General features: G+C 45.9%; 1 protein-coding gene across 1 annotated transcript in view; it reads right to left on the minus strand.

Annotated features, from left to right (window-relative positions):
• Positions 1 to 6,382, minus strand: part of PKD1 (polycystin 1, transient receptor potential channel interacting) — a 111,136-nt gene extending 104,754 nt beyond the window's left edge. The window contains 2 exon segments of the mRNA XM_081888954.1: positions 5,550 to 5,994; positions 5,997 to 6,382. Coding sequence (XP_081745080.1) covers positions 5,550 to 5,994; positions 5,997 to 6,336 — 785 coding nt within the window. The 5' untranslated portion in view covers positions 6,337 to 6,382.
• Positions 6,383 to 18,282: the final 11,900 nt, after the last annotated feature.

Genomic DNA, 18,282 nt, shown 5'->3' on the forward strand with positions numbered 1-18,282 from the left:
TCCCTGACAGATCAAGAAGCACCATTCCTCTGAAAGCCAGTTTCTGAAGAACACAAACATGGAGAGTTGCTGTTGTTGCTTGAGGACTCCCAATGGACATCTGGTTGTCCATGCTGAGAAACAGGATGGTGGACTCGATGGGGCCTTTGAGGTCTGATCCACCAGGGATTTTCTTATGGACAGAGCAAGCCTGACAACTGAACTCACCACAAAGGCAGTTGTATGTATAGTCATTTGCACCAGGACTCAATTAACCCATGTCCCAAACCACTTTTTCCCTACCAGACCTCATTTGTCTTGCTCTAAGCTTTGCAGCCATAGCAATGTGAGCCCTTTCAGACAACCCACTGAATGTGTCCCCAACTACAGATGCCACCCAAGTCAGAATGGGGAAAAAGACATCAGAAGCTTCCGACAACTAAGGGTACTTTCATCCACTGGTTGCAAGGTGAGTCGCTCAGCTTCGGTACCCAAATTCCTCCAAAGTGTATCGCTGTCAGTCACAGCACAGGGCTTGGTGGTATTTTATCGGACTGACCCTGGGGAAAGGCTGTAGCTCAGTGACAAAGCATCTACTTTGCATACAGAACGTCCCAGTTCCAATGCCCGGCATCTGCAGGTAGGGCTGGGAATGTCCCCTTCTCTGAAACTGTGCAGAGCCACTGCCGGTCAGTGTAGGCAATACTGAGCCAGATGGACTGTTGTCCTGACTCAGTATTAAGCGGCTTCCAACGTTGCCATGCAAGGCAATTTGCAAGCTACATATTTCAATAGATCTCTTCAACGCGCACCTCTCTTCACTAGGTGCCTAACTTCTCCTATATCAACTTCACATTTGTTTTATTTTATAAATGTATAGTGATATATGTGTGTATTAAATTCATAAATGTGCAACATATAAATAGCAGAATCAGTAACAATAGCTAATATACTACCTACACACAATCAGGAAAAAAATTATACAATAACAACAAAGCCAACAGCTTTACAATTAATAAAAATAAAAGGTTCAATCTTACTATCTGTAAAGTTGTTGTCCTGGTAATTCACAAATCATCTTTCAATCGTCTATTGTCTTGGTTTCTAAATTAATGTTTTGTGTAATAAGTTTTGTTTTGTTTTTACCAACAGAACAATATCTCTTTAACTTTTCTGAAATTATTGGAACTTTTGAAGTTTTCCAGGACCCGGCAATACAAATTTCTACAGCTAAGTATTTTTTCATCAGTTCTAGAACTATTAACCAATTTAAAATATCCCAAAATAATATCTTTTGGATGAAGAGGGATATTATATCCTATTTCTTGAATTACATTTCAAACTTTTTTCCAAAAGGGCTATATGTACATGAATGCGCACCCAAAGCTATATATACAGTTGTATCCTTCTCAGAATAGAACAGGAACAATTTAGGATTATTATTTTAAAGAGATCTACTCGGAGAAAATATTAGTTGAATGAAATCTAAAAAGCTGCCAAAGCTGATTTTACTTTGCTAACATGATTTACTATTGCTAAATAGATATTTCTTATTTATACGGAGTAAGGAATCATTGAGAAGTTATTTTAAAGCAGTTTTCTTTTCAAATGGATGATAATATGAAGACCAACTATCAAAAAGAGTTTTCCCTAGAAATGAAATATTGTTCTTTTACCTACCTAAATAGTCAAAATAAATACAAGTCTCAAAATTAAGGAAAACTGAAGGAAGTGGAAGAAAATGGGAGGCGGGTGAGAATTTGCTAACTAAAAAACATTTCGACTCCAAGAAAGGAGTTGAAATTCCAAGAAAAGAGTTGAAATTAACTCAAGTTATTAAAGCAACATTTCCCCTTTCTGCCAAAACAGATATTTTAAATCCAGCTTTGACCATCTAGAATATCTTAAGATTCCCATACTTTTTGGCAATCTTTCTGCATGCATGATTGAGAGATCTATGCAGCCCAGCACTTCCTCCATCACAAACAGTGGTCCAGCTCCTGAATCTATGCACAGCAGAAACTTGCGATTAATGCTTGATATCCCATGAAAAGGTGGTCACTCTTGCCTCTGTCTTTTCTACTTGAGTACATATAGACATAAGAAGATCCCCGCTGGATCAGGCCAATGGCCCATCTAGAGCAGCATCCTGTTCTCACTGCAGGAAACCAACAGGATTTGAGCACAAGAGCAAATTTCCCCTCCTGTGGTTTCCAGCAACTGGTATTCAGAAGCACCATGGAGTATATTTAGATTCCCATATAGCACAGCCACATACTCTCACTCGAGATTGACACTGTTAGGCTCAATTAAGCCAACTGGGAATTAAGCTAAAACGTCTACTCAGTTCAGCATCTGCACCCTGTAAAAACATTTATGGGTGAGATGAGCAGAAATTTCAATAAATACCAACTTAAAAATTACATTGGAATATTTTTTGGTGTTTTTATTTCTTTTGATGCTCTTCCACCACCCAAGGTATCTACTGCAAATCTAACTTTGGGGTTTTTCTGTCAGTAAATGGACTGACAATTTAAGGGCTCGATTTCAGCACTTGATTTGGGTCTCATTATTCCTTTCGGTGCTGAACAGTGAAATTAGCAACCAAGATAAAGATCAGCAGAACAGGACCAGCCCTTGCAAGTCCTGCTCCCTTATCTTTAAAGTATTGTTTGTTTGTTTGTTTATTTATTTATTTATTTATGCCCCACACGTCTGGCTGGGTTTCCCTGGCCGCACTGGGCGGCTTCCAACAGAATATTAAAAACACGATAAAACATCAAACATTAAAAACTTCCCTAAACAGGGTTGCCTTCAGATGTCTTCTAAAAGTCAGATAGTTGTTTATTTCCTTGACATCTGATAGTGGCGTTCCACAGGGCGGCCGCCACTACCAAGAAGGCCCTTTTGAAGGCAAATTTGAAGTGTATTAATTCCCTTGAAGAATTCTGGGAACTGTAGTTTATCCCTCACAAAGACACAATTCCCAGCAACCTTTAACAAACCACAGTTCCGAGAAATGACAGTGTGTACACAGGAACTGGGGACCTTCTGCATGCCAGACATGTATTCAACCACTGAGCTTCAGCCCTTCCCATGCATATTTAATTCTGTAGAAGCCACTTGTTAATTAAATGAATTTAATCTAAAAACGAAACATCCAGAATGCAAAGTTATCAGTACTTTGTTTAAAATGGTGAGTTTGTTTCGAACTAATGAGATTCTTCACATTCACCAAGAAGACAGCACAGAACAACATCATATCTGAGCAACGAAATCGTTATGCAAAGAAGGGGGTTTAAGCACAAAGCAAACTCAAATAATTAATAAGTTTTGCTGGACTGCGGCTTTCCCAACAGAGAAAAGGCCAGACCCCCTTGGGGTTTTCCAAGTGAAAGAAAAATCGGCCTCCTCCTAGCAAATTGCAACTTTTCTTTTCTTGAAATAATAAGTGAACCTTTTCCGTTACAGAGAAGTTCTCATCAGGCAAGCAGACAGGCAATGTTAGCTCTTATTAGAGATGCAAGCTGCAACTTCAATGCACACCTGAGATTTAGCACAATGGTTTTCAGAATGTTTGAGAGACCTAACACGTAAGACGATAATACTGTTTTCATTTCAGTTCCAGGGAGAGGTCTACCTTCCGGTGGAATCTGCCTGGCTACCTCCTTTGAGTCCCAGACGCCAACACTACAAAGGACAATGTTTTGGCTGTTTGTTATTTCTTACTCCTTGGTGTCAAGGATGCCACCGTTATCTGTTCTGGACATCCTCCTTCCATTGAATCAGGAGAGATCAGTGGTACCCTATCCTCCTCAAGCAACAAAGCAACCAGAGATAAGAGATGGTTAGCTTAGCAAAACAAAGCAAGGACACAAGAGAGAGTTTATAAAATGATGCACGTTGTGGACAGAGAAGAACAGAGAATTTTTGTATTCCAAGTACTAGAATGTTAGACCCTCCAATGTTGCCTTTCCCAACCCCGTGCCCTCCAGATGTCTTAGTTCTGGAGGGCACCAGTTTGGAAAAGGCTGATTCAATGAAACCTGAATCAGAGCAGGTGAAAGGAAGGACATCTCTGTCCCACCAATATTGTCACAGACCTAAAATATGTGATGGAAGTCAGCTTAAAGGCAGAGTAGAGATCCATCAATGAACACTAAATAAACATCTTTCTTTGCACTTTCAATATTGATTTTGCTTGATTTATGTATTGTTGGTTTTCTTTGTCTTAAAAAAAAAAGTAGGTCTTGTTGTAAATGCCTTATGAAAGCTGCTTTGAGGCCACCTGTGATGGAAAGCAGCATGCAATACCTTTAAATGAATGTAAATAATGTAACAACAATTACGTTGGAAACCCAACACTCAGAGAAAGTATACCTCTGAGTGCTGCTGGGATGAGGCAGTGAAGAGTCCCTTTTCCTTTCAGGCTGGACTCAGGACTTCCTCTCAGGGCAAGTCTGGTCAGCCGTTGTGGGAGGGCAGCTGCTGGACCCGGCAGGTAGACCCTCAGACAGATTCAACGGGACTCCTCTTAGGTTCTTCAGCAGGGGTCGGGAACCTGCGGCCCTCCAGATGTTGTTGGACGGCTGGGAGTTGGAGTCCAACAAGATCTGGAGGGCTACAGGTTCCCCTTCCTTGTTCTTATGAGATGGAAACTCTTGGAGACCGAGATCAGGGTGGGTGTAGGGTGAGACTGCCATCACCTTGGGATGCAGGATGCCATCCTTAGGGCTCATGTTCTTTACGGAAGGAGGCACTAGGTTTGCCAGATGGCTTTGCAACTTCAGAAACTATCCTGTTGGGACTGGGCTCAGGAGGCACTTTAAGGAAGGGTGCAAGGGAGATTGTCCTCCCGACAGAACATGGCTAAGAGAATCATGGATGTCTCTTGAATTGTGTGCTGCATCTTTGGCAGGGGCACTGCATCTCCCCAACATCCCCCCTTCTTGGTAGTCCCCATTCAAACCCCACACATTCTTGCGCATCCTGTTCGTGTATCAGATTAATGACAGAACCAACACATAGGTTGCTCTAAGAGTTCATGTTCTTCTAACCGTGGGTCTCTAATTGTTTTTGGCATCCAAGATAGGCACCCTCTGAACATGGAGGTTCCATTATGCCAAAAGCCGCTGAAAAGGGGTCACCCCCCCCTCTCTTCCACCATCTTCCTAACCTTTTCTACACGTCGTCTGGGCCCACAAGGCGCTTACAAGAGCCCCATCAAACACCATAGGGTTCGCTTCTGAGTCATAAAATCATACAACTATAGAGCTGGAAGGGGTCCAAAGGGTCGTCTAGTCCAACGCCTTGCCAGGCACGACACACCCAGGCTCAGGGGCTGGAAGCTTAGCAACCCACTCCTCCCCGAGAAACATCTGGTGGCCGCGAGTTCCAAAGACGCTCCTGCCCAACCTTTCTTCCTTCGGCCTGTCCTGAGAGACGTCAACCTCGACGGCTGCCTCTCTCAGAACAATGAGTTCCGTCTCGCTTTTTTGGAGGGGGGGGAACCCTCTCCCCCGACAGGGAAACAGACAAGAGCAGCCCCCTCCCGCCCCGCCAGTACTCACAGCGCGACGGTGGCAGCCGGGAAGGCCGGGCCGGGCAGGCGCTGGAGCCCTCGGGCGGCGCAATCCACGGCGCAGGCGGCGGCCGAGAAGCTCCTGCAGGCGCAGTCGGGGCCGCAGGGCTGGCAGCCGCGGGCGCTGGCCGGCGCCAGCCCGCCGCCCAGCAGGCAGCAGAAGAGGCACCAGCGGGGCCAGCCCGCCGCGGCTCCGTCGGCGGCGGCGTCGAGGCTGCTCCGATGGCTGCGTCGCGGCCGGCTCCCCGCTCTCCGTGGCCGGAGGCAGCGCCGAGGAGGCATCGCTTCAGCGCGGGCATGGCATGGCCGCTCCGGCCGGGCCGCCCCCTCGCCTAGCAGCAGCAGCGGCGGCGGCCCATGGCCGGGCCTCCCCGCTACCTCTTCCGCCGCCGGTGCGCTCCGCCGCTCCGCGCCCCTCCGCCGCTCTCCTCCAACCGCCGCCGCCTCCTCCTCGCCCGCGGCGCCGCAGCCAGCCAGCAGAGCGGGCCTCGCCTCGTCGTCGTCCAGCACTCCCGCCGTGGCCGTGCAACGGCAGCCTCCGCCTCCTGGTTCCCCTCCGCCTCCGCCTCCTTCCCAGCCCCGTCGGGGCGCCTCGCCAGCATTCCACAAGCCCCGCTCCAGGAAGGAAATCCAGGCCTGCCCCGGCCAAGGCGGCTCCAGGGCCAGGCGGCGGAGGAGGGAGGCAACCCTGCCAGGCCCCTTCTCGGGGCAGCAGAAGCTGCGCCGCGCTCCGGACTCCCCGGCCAGTCCGACGGCAGCGGCCAGAAGAAGCCCATGCGGCGGCGCCTCTCCCGGGGCGCCCGCGAGAAAAGGGCCCCGGGCTCAGTGGAAGAGCATCGTCTGCCCTGCAGGATCAGTCCCCGGAATCTCGCTGCCTGTCAGTGTAGGCAATACTGAGCTAGATGGAGAGATGGGTGCAGCTTACTGGGAGACCATCTGCCGTGCGCGCGGAAGGTCTCGGGTTCAATGGCATGTCCAGGGGCTTAAAAGACTCCCTGCCCGAAACCTTGGAGAACCACTGCCAGTCCGTGTAGGCAATACTGAGCTAGATGGACCAAAGAACTGTCTCCAGATAAATCAGCTTCCTCTGATTCTAAAGCAGGCATTTCCAAAGTCCGTTCCGGGGTCTAATCCGGCCCCTGTGGCAGTTTATTTCCTGGGGTAAAATGGGGAAATGGGGGGGGGGGGACATGCCCAACAGCTTAAATCCTAAAAAAAGGTCAACAACTTTGGTCGGCCCTCACGCATGTTCACTTCATCAAATCTGGCCCTCTTTGAAAAAAGATTGGGCATCCCAAAGAGCGCAGCACAATTAGAGCCCCTCTTTCAATCCTCAGCACTTCCTGGTAGGGCAGGAAAGCCTCTATCTGCAGAGGCACTGCCAACCAGTGTAGGAAATATTGAGCTAAATGGACTAAATGTCTGGCTCAGTGTAACGCTGTGATTTGTGGGAGAGCATCTACTTTCTGTGCAGAAAATCCCAGGTTCAATCTCGCATGACATTTCCAGGTAACATTCCCTGCCTGGACAGTTGCTGCCCATCAGTGTAGACAATATGGAGCTAAGTAGACCAATTATCTGTGTCAATGTAAAAAGGTTTCCCATTTTCCAGCCTCTGTTTCTGTTGCCTCAGTGGTAGAGCATCTGCTTTGCATGCAGAAATGTCCCAGGTTCATTTGCAGGTAGGGCTAGGAATGCTCCCTGCCTGTAAACGCTGGAGAGCAGCTGCCAGTCAGTGCAGACAATAATGAGCTATAGCGAGTGGCCCATTGATCTGACTCAGTGTAAGCTTCCTATGTTCTTTATGTTCAGAGAAAGACAACAGCCTTCCCCTCCTGTTCCTGCACTCAGTATCAGGTGCTCAGAAATAGACTGCTGCAGAATGTGGAGGTTCAGCGTCCTGTGACCAGCAAGCACACCCAGGGGGATTTCAAGCTGTTGGTTTTTTCGAGTGGGATTGTATTTTTCATTTCATATATTTTGTATAGTAGGCGGTTCGTATACCACAAAGATCACGTATCCTATAACAATCCCATCCAATGCAAGTAAGTCATAATAAAAATAAATGACTGTAAAATAAAGCTAAAGGTAAAGGTACCCCTGCCCGTACGGGCCAGTCTTGCCAGACTCTGGGGTTGTGTGCCCATCTCACTTAAGAGGCCAGGGGCCAGCACTGTCCGGAGACACTTCCGGGTCACATGGCCAGTGTGACATCGCTGCTCTGGCGAGCCAGAGCTGCACACGGAAACGCCGTTTACCTTCCCGCTGGTAAGCGGTCCCTATTTATCTACTTGCACCCGGAGGTGCTTTCGAACTGCTAGGTTGGCAGGCGCTAGGACCGAGCAGCGGGAGCGCACCCCGCAGCAGGGATTCGAACCGCCGACCTTTTGATCAGCAAGTCCTAGGCGCTGAGGCTTTAACCCACAGCGCCACCTGTGTCCCAGTAAAATAAAGCTACAGTATACCAAATAAAGTAATATTCAATAATCCATTCAGAATATAACTTTGCACCATAAAATTCACCCTCAAAATATCAAGAAATAATAATTAAACAAAAATTCACTCTCGGCAGTCACAATAAATCATTACTAGACTATAATCAATTAAAAAAAAACACAGCAAAATAACAACAAATCATAAAATACCACAGTACATAAAAGAATGTAAAAAGATCAAACTGAGCAGCAACGGCACATAGCTTATTAAATTACAAAATGCACATATGGGTGAATTTGGGTTGTGCAATTAGCTACCCAGCTAAGTTCAAGGTGCTGTTACTGGCCGCATACCTAAAGCATCCTCTCATCCCTTGTATCCCCAACCAATCACTGTGCTGGGCAGGTGAGGGCCTCCTGCAGGTGCCATCTCACCAGGAGGTCGGATCTGCACAATATGGTAACTAGGCCTCTAGTGTCCTGGCGCTGACCCTTTGGCATTCCCTGCCGTTAAATATTAGACAGGCGCCATCTCTTTTGCCAGCTGAAGACCTTCATCTTCCAACAAACCTTTTAACTGGATATATTTATCCCAGTCTGCATTGGAACCAAGTTTTAACTTTTCCTATATGGAATTGTTTTTAAATGCTTGCATTTTTTAAAAAATATATTTTTAAAAAGTGTTTTATATCTGGAACTGTTCTAAATGGTTTTTACACTTTCCTAGTCTTAATGGATGTAGCTGTTTTATTGGTTTTAAAATCGTTATTGTTGTTACCCGTCCTGGGTCCTTACGGTAAAGGGCAGATAAATAAAATAAATAAAGGCTGGCACATGGAGATTGGATATTAGCATGTGCAAGTGAAACCCTGCAGCAAAATGTTGCAGTGTGGGCAGCTTTATCTTCTGGGTTTCAGCCGCTCCACTTCATTCCTATTCCACAGTTTTCTGATTCCACCAGAACCAGATTCTCCATCCTGAATCTTCCCAAATTCAGCTTTGCTGGATGTCTCCAAGTTCTAGTGTTATGTGAGAAGGAGAAAAATGCTTCTCTACTTTCTCCATGCCAAGCTTAATTTTATATGCTTCTATCATGCTTTCTCCTACTTGCCTTTTCTCTAAACTGAAAAGCTCTGAATGTGCCCTCATGCCTTGCCCTGGAACCACTCTTGTCCAGATTTGCCACAAAAAACAAATTAGCAAAAGGAAGGCAGTTCCAGACCATACAGGAAAAACATAAGAGAGAACATAATTCACATCCAAGATGCACCTTTCTTTTAAAAAGCAAGCTTAAACTCTTTGCATTTATTTTGGAGAGAATGCAACACCAGGGCCACACACCAATTTCCTGCTGGAAAATTGTACCTTCCCTGGCTGGTCTAAATGGTACCTTTGCAGGCCAATAATAGCCAGGGTGGGGGCAGGGGCAGAGAGAGAGAGACTTTTGGAAGGAAACACATGGGGGGGTCCCCAAAACCAGACTGGGAGCATGTTCTGGATTGAGGGCCCTGATAATAATATAATAATATAAATAAATATGAATATAAATAATTTATTATTTATACCCCGCCCATCTGACGGGGTTTCCCCAGCCACTCTGGGTGGCTTCCAACAGAATATTAATAACATGATCAAACATTAAAAACTTCCCAAAACAGGGCTGCCTTCAGATGTCTTCTAAAAGTCAGATAGTTGTTTATTTCCTTGACATCTGGTGGGAGGGCATTCCACAGGGCAAGCACCGCTACTGAAATGGCCCTCTGTCTGGTTCCCTGTAACCTCACTACTTGCAGTGAGGGCACCACCAGAAGGCCCTCGGAGCTGGACCTCAGTGTCCGGGCTGAACGATGCCCTATCACTGAGGCAACAGAACCATAGGCTGGAACATGGGAAACCGTTTTTACACTGACTCAGATAATTGGTCCACTTAGCTCAATATTGTCTACACTGATGGGCAGCAACTGTATTTCCTTATATACCTGAGACCAGACTAGTAAAACCCAAGGACATGAATTTTTTTGTTTCACCACGTGGTGGCAGATGACTATCAACACTGAATGAAGTAAAATTAACTGTCTGCCTAGAGAGAAAGCTGCCTCGGGCATAGCAGGGGATGGAAATCGGCCACTGTCAATCCAGATAGTTTGGACTACAACTCCCATCAACCCCAGGGAGCAGGGGCACGTGGAGCCAAGGGTTGATGGTAGCATCACTGTGGTTGGCCAGAGCTGATGGAAGTCCAAAACATATGGAGGGCACCAGGTTGACGAAGGCTGCCATGAGTCAGCCAACAGTGGATTCATGGAGAAAGTACCACGCCGCCTTGGGACATCTTGGGAAAACCCCCAAGACAACAGACTCATTCTCAGCAACATGGGCACCTTTATTTCTTTTGTTAATCAGGAAGGTGGTGGGACACAAGTGTTTGCCAGATATACACGTTCATGGGACTCATTAAAGGTTCATCAAAATTGTAATAGCAGCATCCAGAGGTGAAGGATGCTCCATTTACAGTAAGTCCCCAAGATGTCTTAAACAAGAGAACACAAAAATATCATATAGAAATCCTTCTCCTCACCTTTACCTGAGATTCGATGCTGCCTTGACTTACTACATATGGCTATGCTGTTCAGGTGTGTTTATGCTGTATATGTTATTTTGGAACATCCATTTCTTATAATTAACGTTTTTTAAAAAAACAAAATATATGTCTGCTTTTGCCACATGGGGGCAGATGTCTCCAAATAGTAAAACATGAAAGAATTGCAGCAGCAAAACTATCCCCTGCTGACTCTTTCGTTCATACGGTATTGGTAATTTCTAGCCTGGCTGGCTGCCATTTTGCACCCCAGTTCCAGGTTTGTTCCAGGGAATTGCTATGCAGGGGCAAGCAGGGAGACAGCCACTATACACAAAAATTGGGGGAGATTATTCAGAGTATTTTCTTCCAAGGGGTCTCTCTTTCTGCGAATGGCCAAGAGGGGGAAAGAGTCCCAAAGTTGGCTTGAGAGGTCCCATAATGATGTCTCCAGCTCATGAAGGTCACTGGATGGAAGCCACTCTGTAATATTGTTTACACCCAATGGCTTTGTCAAACCCTGTCTTTGCTCCAGCTGTTGTGTAAAACAGATCTGTACTCCATTGGTGGCGGCTGCTATTGTGATTGCTTTTATGGTTAACACACAGAAGTCGAGTTGTCTCCAACTTAAATTGTTCCATGCACGGAACAACTTCCACAAGTGCAAGCAAACTACCCCCCCTCACCATGTGCCTTCCACACCACCCCCAAATAGGCTCAGATTACTGGGGAGAAACACAGAGCACATTTGGGGGATGAGAAGGGAGATCCATTGGCACTTGTAGAATTCATTCTGCAGGGGCAATGATTATACTAGATGCAACCTATTGAGGTTTATTGGAAAATCTCATATGTTGTTTTCAAAACAAGAGGGTGCACACAAAAGGCTGGTATTGGGCAACGGCGTGAGCTCCCGTTGCTCTGTCCCAGCTCCTGCCAACCTAGTAGTTCGAAAGCATGCCAGTGCAAGTAGATAAATAGGTACAGCTGTGGCAGGAAGGTAAACGGTGTTTCCGTGTGCTCTGGTTTCTGTCACGATATTCTGTTGTGCCAGAAGCAGTTTAGTCCTGTTGGCCACATGACCCGGAAAGCTGTCTGTGGATAAATGCCGGCTCCCTTGGCCTGAAAGCGAGGTGAACGCCACAATCCCATAGTCACCTTTGACTGGACTTAACTGTCCAGGGGTCCTTTACCTTTGGTATTGGGGCACTCTGTGGAGGTCTGTGCATTTTGCTCATATGGCAGAGATATCAAAAGGCTCATTGACACACACCCCACCTATATGAAGAAATTGACAAGACTCGGTAGGGACCGAAAGATAATGGTTAGGGCAGCAAATGTGCCATTGAACTCAATGCCTCTTGCTTGTCTGATAGAAGCTAGAGAAGGTGTGAGTGCAGAAATTAGCCCACTGTGCAAAGGCATACAGTGGTACCTCAGATTAAGTACTTAATTCGTTCCGGAGGTCCTTACTTAACCTGAAACTTTTCTTAACCTGAAGCACCACTTTAGCTAATGGGGCCTCCTTCTGCCACCGCGCCGCCGGAGCCCGATTTCTGTTCTCATCCTGAAGCAAAGTTCTTAACCTGAAGCACTATATCTGGGTTAGCGGAGTCTGCAACTGGAAGCGTATGTATCCTGAAGCGTACGTAACCCGAGGTACCACTGTAATTCGTGTTCATTGCTCCATCCATTGGCAAGTGGCCCCAAGTAGCTTGCTCAGAAGAGAATAATAATCATAATAAATTTACTATTTATACCCCGCCCATCTGGGCCCTTGGCCTGACACAAGTTCCTCATTCATGCATTACAAAGAGAACACGTGGCACAAACAGGACAGGCAGCTAGATTTTCAGTTTATTATCTATACATTAGCTGCACACTCATAATTATCTTGCATAATACATTATGTTTGCACACAACGGCAAGAAATTTGCATGGTTATTTTTAGTATTCAGGATGATTTCCAGAAGCAGGTACTTACATTATTCAACAACATTTTTCTCTAGTGGTATGGCTGCTCGTCTGGTTTAAAGTGAGGCGAGACGATTTCATATACTGTAATAATGTTGATGTACAGACTTCTTGTTTAAAGAACAAGAAAATAAGAAGAGCCTACCTGCTGGATCAGATCATAGGCCTCTCTAAAGCAGCATCCTGTTCTTACATTAGCCAACCAGTTGACTTTAGGGACTCCAGTCACCTAGAAATGCAATAATTTCATTTCATTTTTTCATTTCACTTCTAATTTGTATACCGCCTTTCTTTATTACTATGTACAAGGCAGTTTACAGCAACAAACTATACAACAAAGAACACACACCTTATAAAAATCTGATCCAATACAGAAAGTCATAATGAAACATAACTTTAAAATCGAGCAAGTTATATCAAATAAAGTAATATTAAAAATCTATTAGAATATAACAGCACACAATAAAATTCAGTCAGAACATCAGCAAATAATAATTAAACATAAATTCACTCTTAAGAACTACAATAAATAAATACTTAACTATGATCAATAAAAACAACTGCAAGTCACTATGTGTGTGATACCACAATACAAACAAAGCCATGTAAAAGGATCAAACCAAGAAACAAAGACGCACAACTTATAAAATTATTCTTTTAAAATTCAGGGCCAATACTGAAGGTAGGGCATCACCATCATAGCTAGTAGCCATTGATAGCCTTGTCCTCCTTTAAATTGTCTAACACCGTTTTAAGCAGTTCAAGGCCATCACAATGGGCTTCTCCACACTTCCCTTTTCTCCACACTTTCCAGGCAGGGCCTGCACTTTAAAGCTCTGCATCTGAGTTCCCTCACCCCTTTTTTTGTTTCGAGAGCTTTCCCCTCAAAAACTTGCTTCATCTAAACAAACGCCAATCTGTGGGAAATGTGAATGTATGTTTCCTCTAACTGAGTGGGTTTTCTCAGGGAAAGCTCCAGGCCAAAAAGACACACAAAACGACGCTCAGATCTGTGCCTGGATGGAGGTAGTGGGGCAAAAGGTAAGTGTGAATAAGCCCTCTATTATGAGAGAACAAATTCCATTATATATATATATATATATATATATATATATATATATATATATATATATAAAAACAACTTGTGGAAGAGTCCTTCCTTTCGTCTGTCCTGAATCTTCCATCATTTAGCTTCATGGAATGACCCCACTGGGCTCTAGTATTGTGAGAGAGGCCTGGTCACTTTCTCGACACCACACACAATCTCATACATCTCTATCACTGCCCCCATTTTATTTTTATTGTCTACATACAACCATTTCATATTTGTCAACCAGTCCTCTATGAAATCATTTATTTACAAGCAAGTGGAATGGTGAAGTTGGGTTCAAAGATGTTTTACATTATTACTGCCCCATTGTCATCACCGCCACCAGCAATACTTTTGGAAGTATCATGACAGAGAAGAAACAACTTCTTCTTCTCACAGCACAGAGTTAAACTACGGAACTCGCTTCCACAGGAGGCAGTGATGGCCACTCACTTGGATTGCTTTAAGAGAGGATTGGAAAAAATAAACAGGAGAAGGCTATCAATGGCTACTAGCTACAACAGCTATGCTCTGCCTCCACGAATGCTTCTGAATACCAGTTTCTGGAGGACACAGGATGGGAGATGGCTCTTGTCCTGCCTACAGGGTTTCCCTTTGGGGCATTTAGCTGGCCATGGCCACTATGAGAACAGGATGCTTGGCCTGGCCCAGCTGTTTCTTCTTGTGTTTTCCTTAACAATTACTGTTATAATATTAGATTTACCACCCACCCTTCTACATAAGGTCTCAGGGAAAGTTACGACGACATTAAAACATGATTAAAATTAAAATGCGTGTAGAGGGCAAGCTTGATGACCCAAAGTTCATTATTTTGTTCAGGACAAGAATAATAACCCCCTCTTAATTGAACTGCTTCTGTTGATGACTTCCCTGTCCACCTTGCCAGTGGGGCGAGGGGAAGGAATCTTCTGGAGTGACCACCAGCAATTGCAAGTTGGCTTTGCAAGTGCTCTATTTTTACTAATTATGCTGCCACTGAAAACTACTCCTCTCTACATAACATTCCCCTGTCTCGCTCTCTACCTGAGGCAGCCCACGTTATTGGAAAGCGATCAGCGATGGGAGACTTGCTTAAGCAACCCAGCAGGTGTCTGCTTTGCAACCCAACAAGTCCCTATGCCACCATTAAGCCTTTCTGAATGTTTTCCAAAACCAGTTCTAATTGTCCCCTGTGACACTAGACTAATAATAAGTTTGTTACTAATTGACCTCAGCCCTTTTTATATCTGCATATGTGCCAGCAGTCATTAATGAATGAGCCCGAACATGTTTACAGAGAGGCTCTTAACCTAGCATAGAAGTCATGATCATCTCAGATGATTGTGGTTTTTTACAGACATTGTAAATTAGATACTAAATCATGAAGCGGGCACCTTGGGGATTAATTGGCATCTGTTGTGGCCAAGGGAGGCAGCTTCCACTGCCTCCCTACTGCGGCCAGCTTAGTGTTACCTGAATGAGCTTGGGGGCACCCACCTCCTGGTTTAAACTAACCATAGTTTCTTGTTACACAGAGAAGGGCCAGTGAGGGAGGCTGCCTGGGAACACTCCCAAAGGCCAGTTAGAGAGGCCAGGGTTCATTTGACCATGGTTTCCTCACTCATTTTAAGAAAGACGTTTTCACATAAGCAATTTCTGTGCAAAGGACAAAACATATCTTACTATACACACACACACACACACACAAAAACAAACAAACTTATGTGGGCATGCCAGTATACTCACAGGGAGTGTCAGCTTGCATAAGGAGAGACCTATCCTTCCTAGTGGCGTCCAACATGATTTGTTCGCTACCTGGCTTCATTCTTTATTACCGCATGGTGTACAAACATAGGAGCCTGGCTGTTGAATCCAGCATCCTGCCCTGCATCCTGTTCTGTATTCAGTGGCCAGCCAGATGCCCCAATGGGAAGCCCACAAGCAGGACCAGGAACTGAGTGCAACAGCTTTCTGCCCACCTGTGATGCCCAGGAACTGGCAGGCAGAGGCACAATGTCTCTGACGGTGGAGGCAGAGCCAAGTCATGTTTTTTTAATGATTCTATTCATAAGGCCTGCTGCCTGGGGGAATCGGGAGGAGTAAAAATATGTCTAGTTGGAAGATGCAAACGTGATGTAAATGGGATTAATTTTAATAAGGGTCCTGCTGGATCCGTCCTAAGGGGGCTCATCTAATTCGGTACTCTGCTGTCACAGTAGCCAAACAGTTACCTCGATGGGACAAAATGATAAAAAGCAAACGTATAAATGTAAATAAGGTTGCAGTTTCAGACTTAGTATGGAAAATAGTTCACCTAGGCTAGTAAACAAAGTGCCAGGAATGAGAGCAGATGTAGTGACTTGCCTCTGCCTCCAAGGTTGGAGGTGGAAATGCTTCTGAATAACAGAAGCTGGAAAACGCAGTGGGTAAGAGAGAAGACTCTTTTGCTCCAGTCCTGATCCAGTGCAGCAGCAAAAAAAGCTGATGCTATTCTAGGTTGCATCAAGAGAAGTCCAGTGTCCAGAAAAAGGGAAGTGATAGTACTGCTCTATTCTGCCTTGCTCAGACACCACCTGGAGTCGTGTGTCCAGTTCTGGGCACCATAGCTAAAGGAGGATATTGACAAGCTAAAATGTGCGCAGAGGAGCGTAACCAAAATGATAAGAGTGTCTGGAAACCAAGCCTTATGAGGGAGTTGGGGATGTTTAGTCTGGAGAAGAGAATACAGCTTTCCATCTATGGGAGCAGTCTGACAAGAAAGATGAGCTGCCTCTTTCCTAATTTTCACCTTCCCGGGAATTCCCAGCTGAGAACCTTTCCCCTCAGACATCACCTGATTACCATCTTGAGTAATATATCTGGAGTTAGAAAGGTGTGAAAATCACAATCTCCTGCCTACAGTGTGGAGGGGCATGAATATAAATAGTTCTTTTGTACTGGGGGGGGGACGACACAACAGCTTTCCTGGAAACCACAAGATTAAAAATGGCATGTCCCAATTTCATATCTTTGCATTCCTCGAGGTGATTAATAAAATGGTACCTTAGACTGTACAGCTCAAGTGTAGCTCAAAAGCGTTTGTTTATTCCACCTTCTCCACTGCCTCTCTCTTATTTTGCCTTGATAATTCTCGTGAGTAAGTATTGCAAAATTGGATTGCTGCGTAGTACTAGGTTCCTGGATTCCTTCCCTCAATGTATTTAATTATTTGCTGCATTTATATCCTACCTTCTTCTCCAAGGAGCTCAGGGTGGTGTCCATGGTCCTCCTCTCATTTCATCCCAACAGACCTGTGCGGTAGATAGATTAGTCTGAGAGAGGCAGTGACTGGCCCAGGGTCATCCAGTGAGCTCAATGGCTGAAGGAGGCTTTGAACCTTCATCTCCCGGATTCACTACATCACACTGGCTGTCAAAAGGATTGACCAACCTTGTAAATTTATTCATTCTTACTTACTTCTAACATTTACACCCTACCTTTCCTGCAAGGAGCTGAAGGTGATGTTGTACATATTTCTCCTCCTCCCCCATTTTATCCTCACAAGAAGTTGCTGGAAGCCACAGCAGATGGAGAATTGGCCTTGTGTTCCTGTCCTGCTCGCAGGCTTTCCACAGGCCATAGGAGCCAACTTCAGGGGGCCATTGGTGCTGGGCACCCACAATAATATAATTGTGGTAGCTGGGCACCCACAAAGTCAATGAGAGAAGGCGGCAGTGGCTCTGCCACTGAGGAGGGGTGGGCAGGCTTGGACATAGAGACAGTCTCTCCCTTCCCCACAGAAAAGAGTGCCTTGCTGGCTGTGGAGCGGCTGCCGCCGGCCACCACAGTGCGGGTGTGTGATATCACACACACATACCTGCATGTAGTAAAAAGGTAAAAAGATAAAGGACCCTTGAACGGTGAAGTCCAGTCAAAGGCAACTATAGGGTTGCAGCGCTCATCTCGCTTTAGGCCAAGGGAGCCAGCGTTTGTCCACAGACAGCTTTCCAAGTCATGTGGCCAGCATGACTAAACCACTTCTGATGCAACGGGACACCATGACAGAAACCAGAGCGCACGGGAACATCATTTATCTTCCCGCTGGAGTGGTACTTATTTATCTACTTGCACTGCTGTGCTTTCAAACTGCTAAGGTTGGCAAGAGCTGGGATGGAGCAACAGGAGCTCACCCCGTCACGGGGATTCGAATCACCAACCTTCTGATCGGCAAGCCAAAGAGGCTCAGTGGTTTAGACCACAGCACCACCCGCGTCCCATGCATGTGTGCGCAGGTGTCCATGTGCAGGTGTGTGCGAGTGACGTCGCATGTCTGCATGGTGGTGGCGAGCACCCACAATCCTGAGGGCGAGGTGGCACCCCTACCACAGACCTCTGGCTGGCCACTGTGAGAGCAGGATGCTGGACTAGCGGGGCCATTGGCCTGATCCAGCAGGCTCTTCCTATGTTCTTAAAACCAAGACACAAATATATTAAATAAAGAACTCCCCCACCCCCTCGGGTCTCAGCTCACCTTCACCCAGGTATATCTCCTAGGGCAGCAGAAAAGCCTGGCAGTGGCTTGGCTCCCCCCCCCCCCCCGCACGACTTCACGGCGTGAGTGAACTCGGGCGCCCCTAGCGGCGGAGACGCGCCGGGAGCGGCAGGC

Source organism: Podarcis melisellensis, assembly GCF_964234715.1.
Source record: "Podarcis melisellensis genome assembly, chromosome: 14".
Classification (NCBI taxonomy): domain Eukaryota; kingdom Metazoa; phylum Chordata; class Lepidosauria; order Squamata; family Lacertidae; genus Podarcis; species Podarcis melisellensis.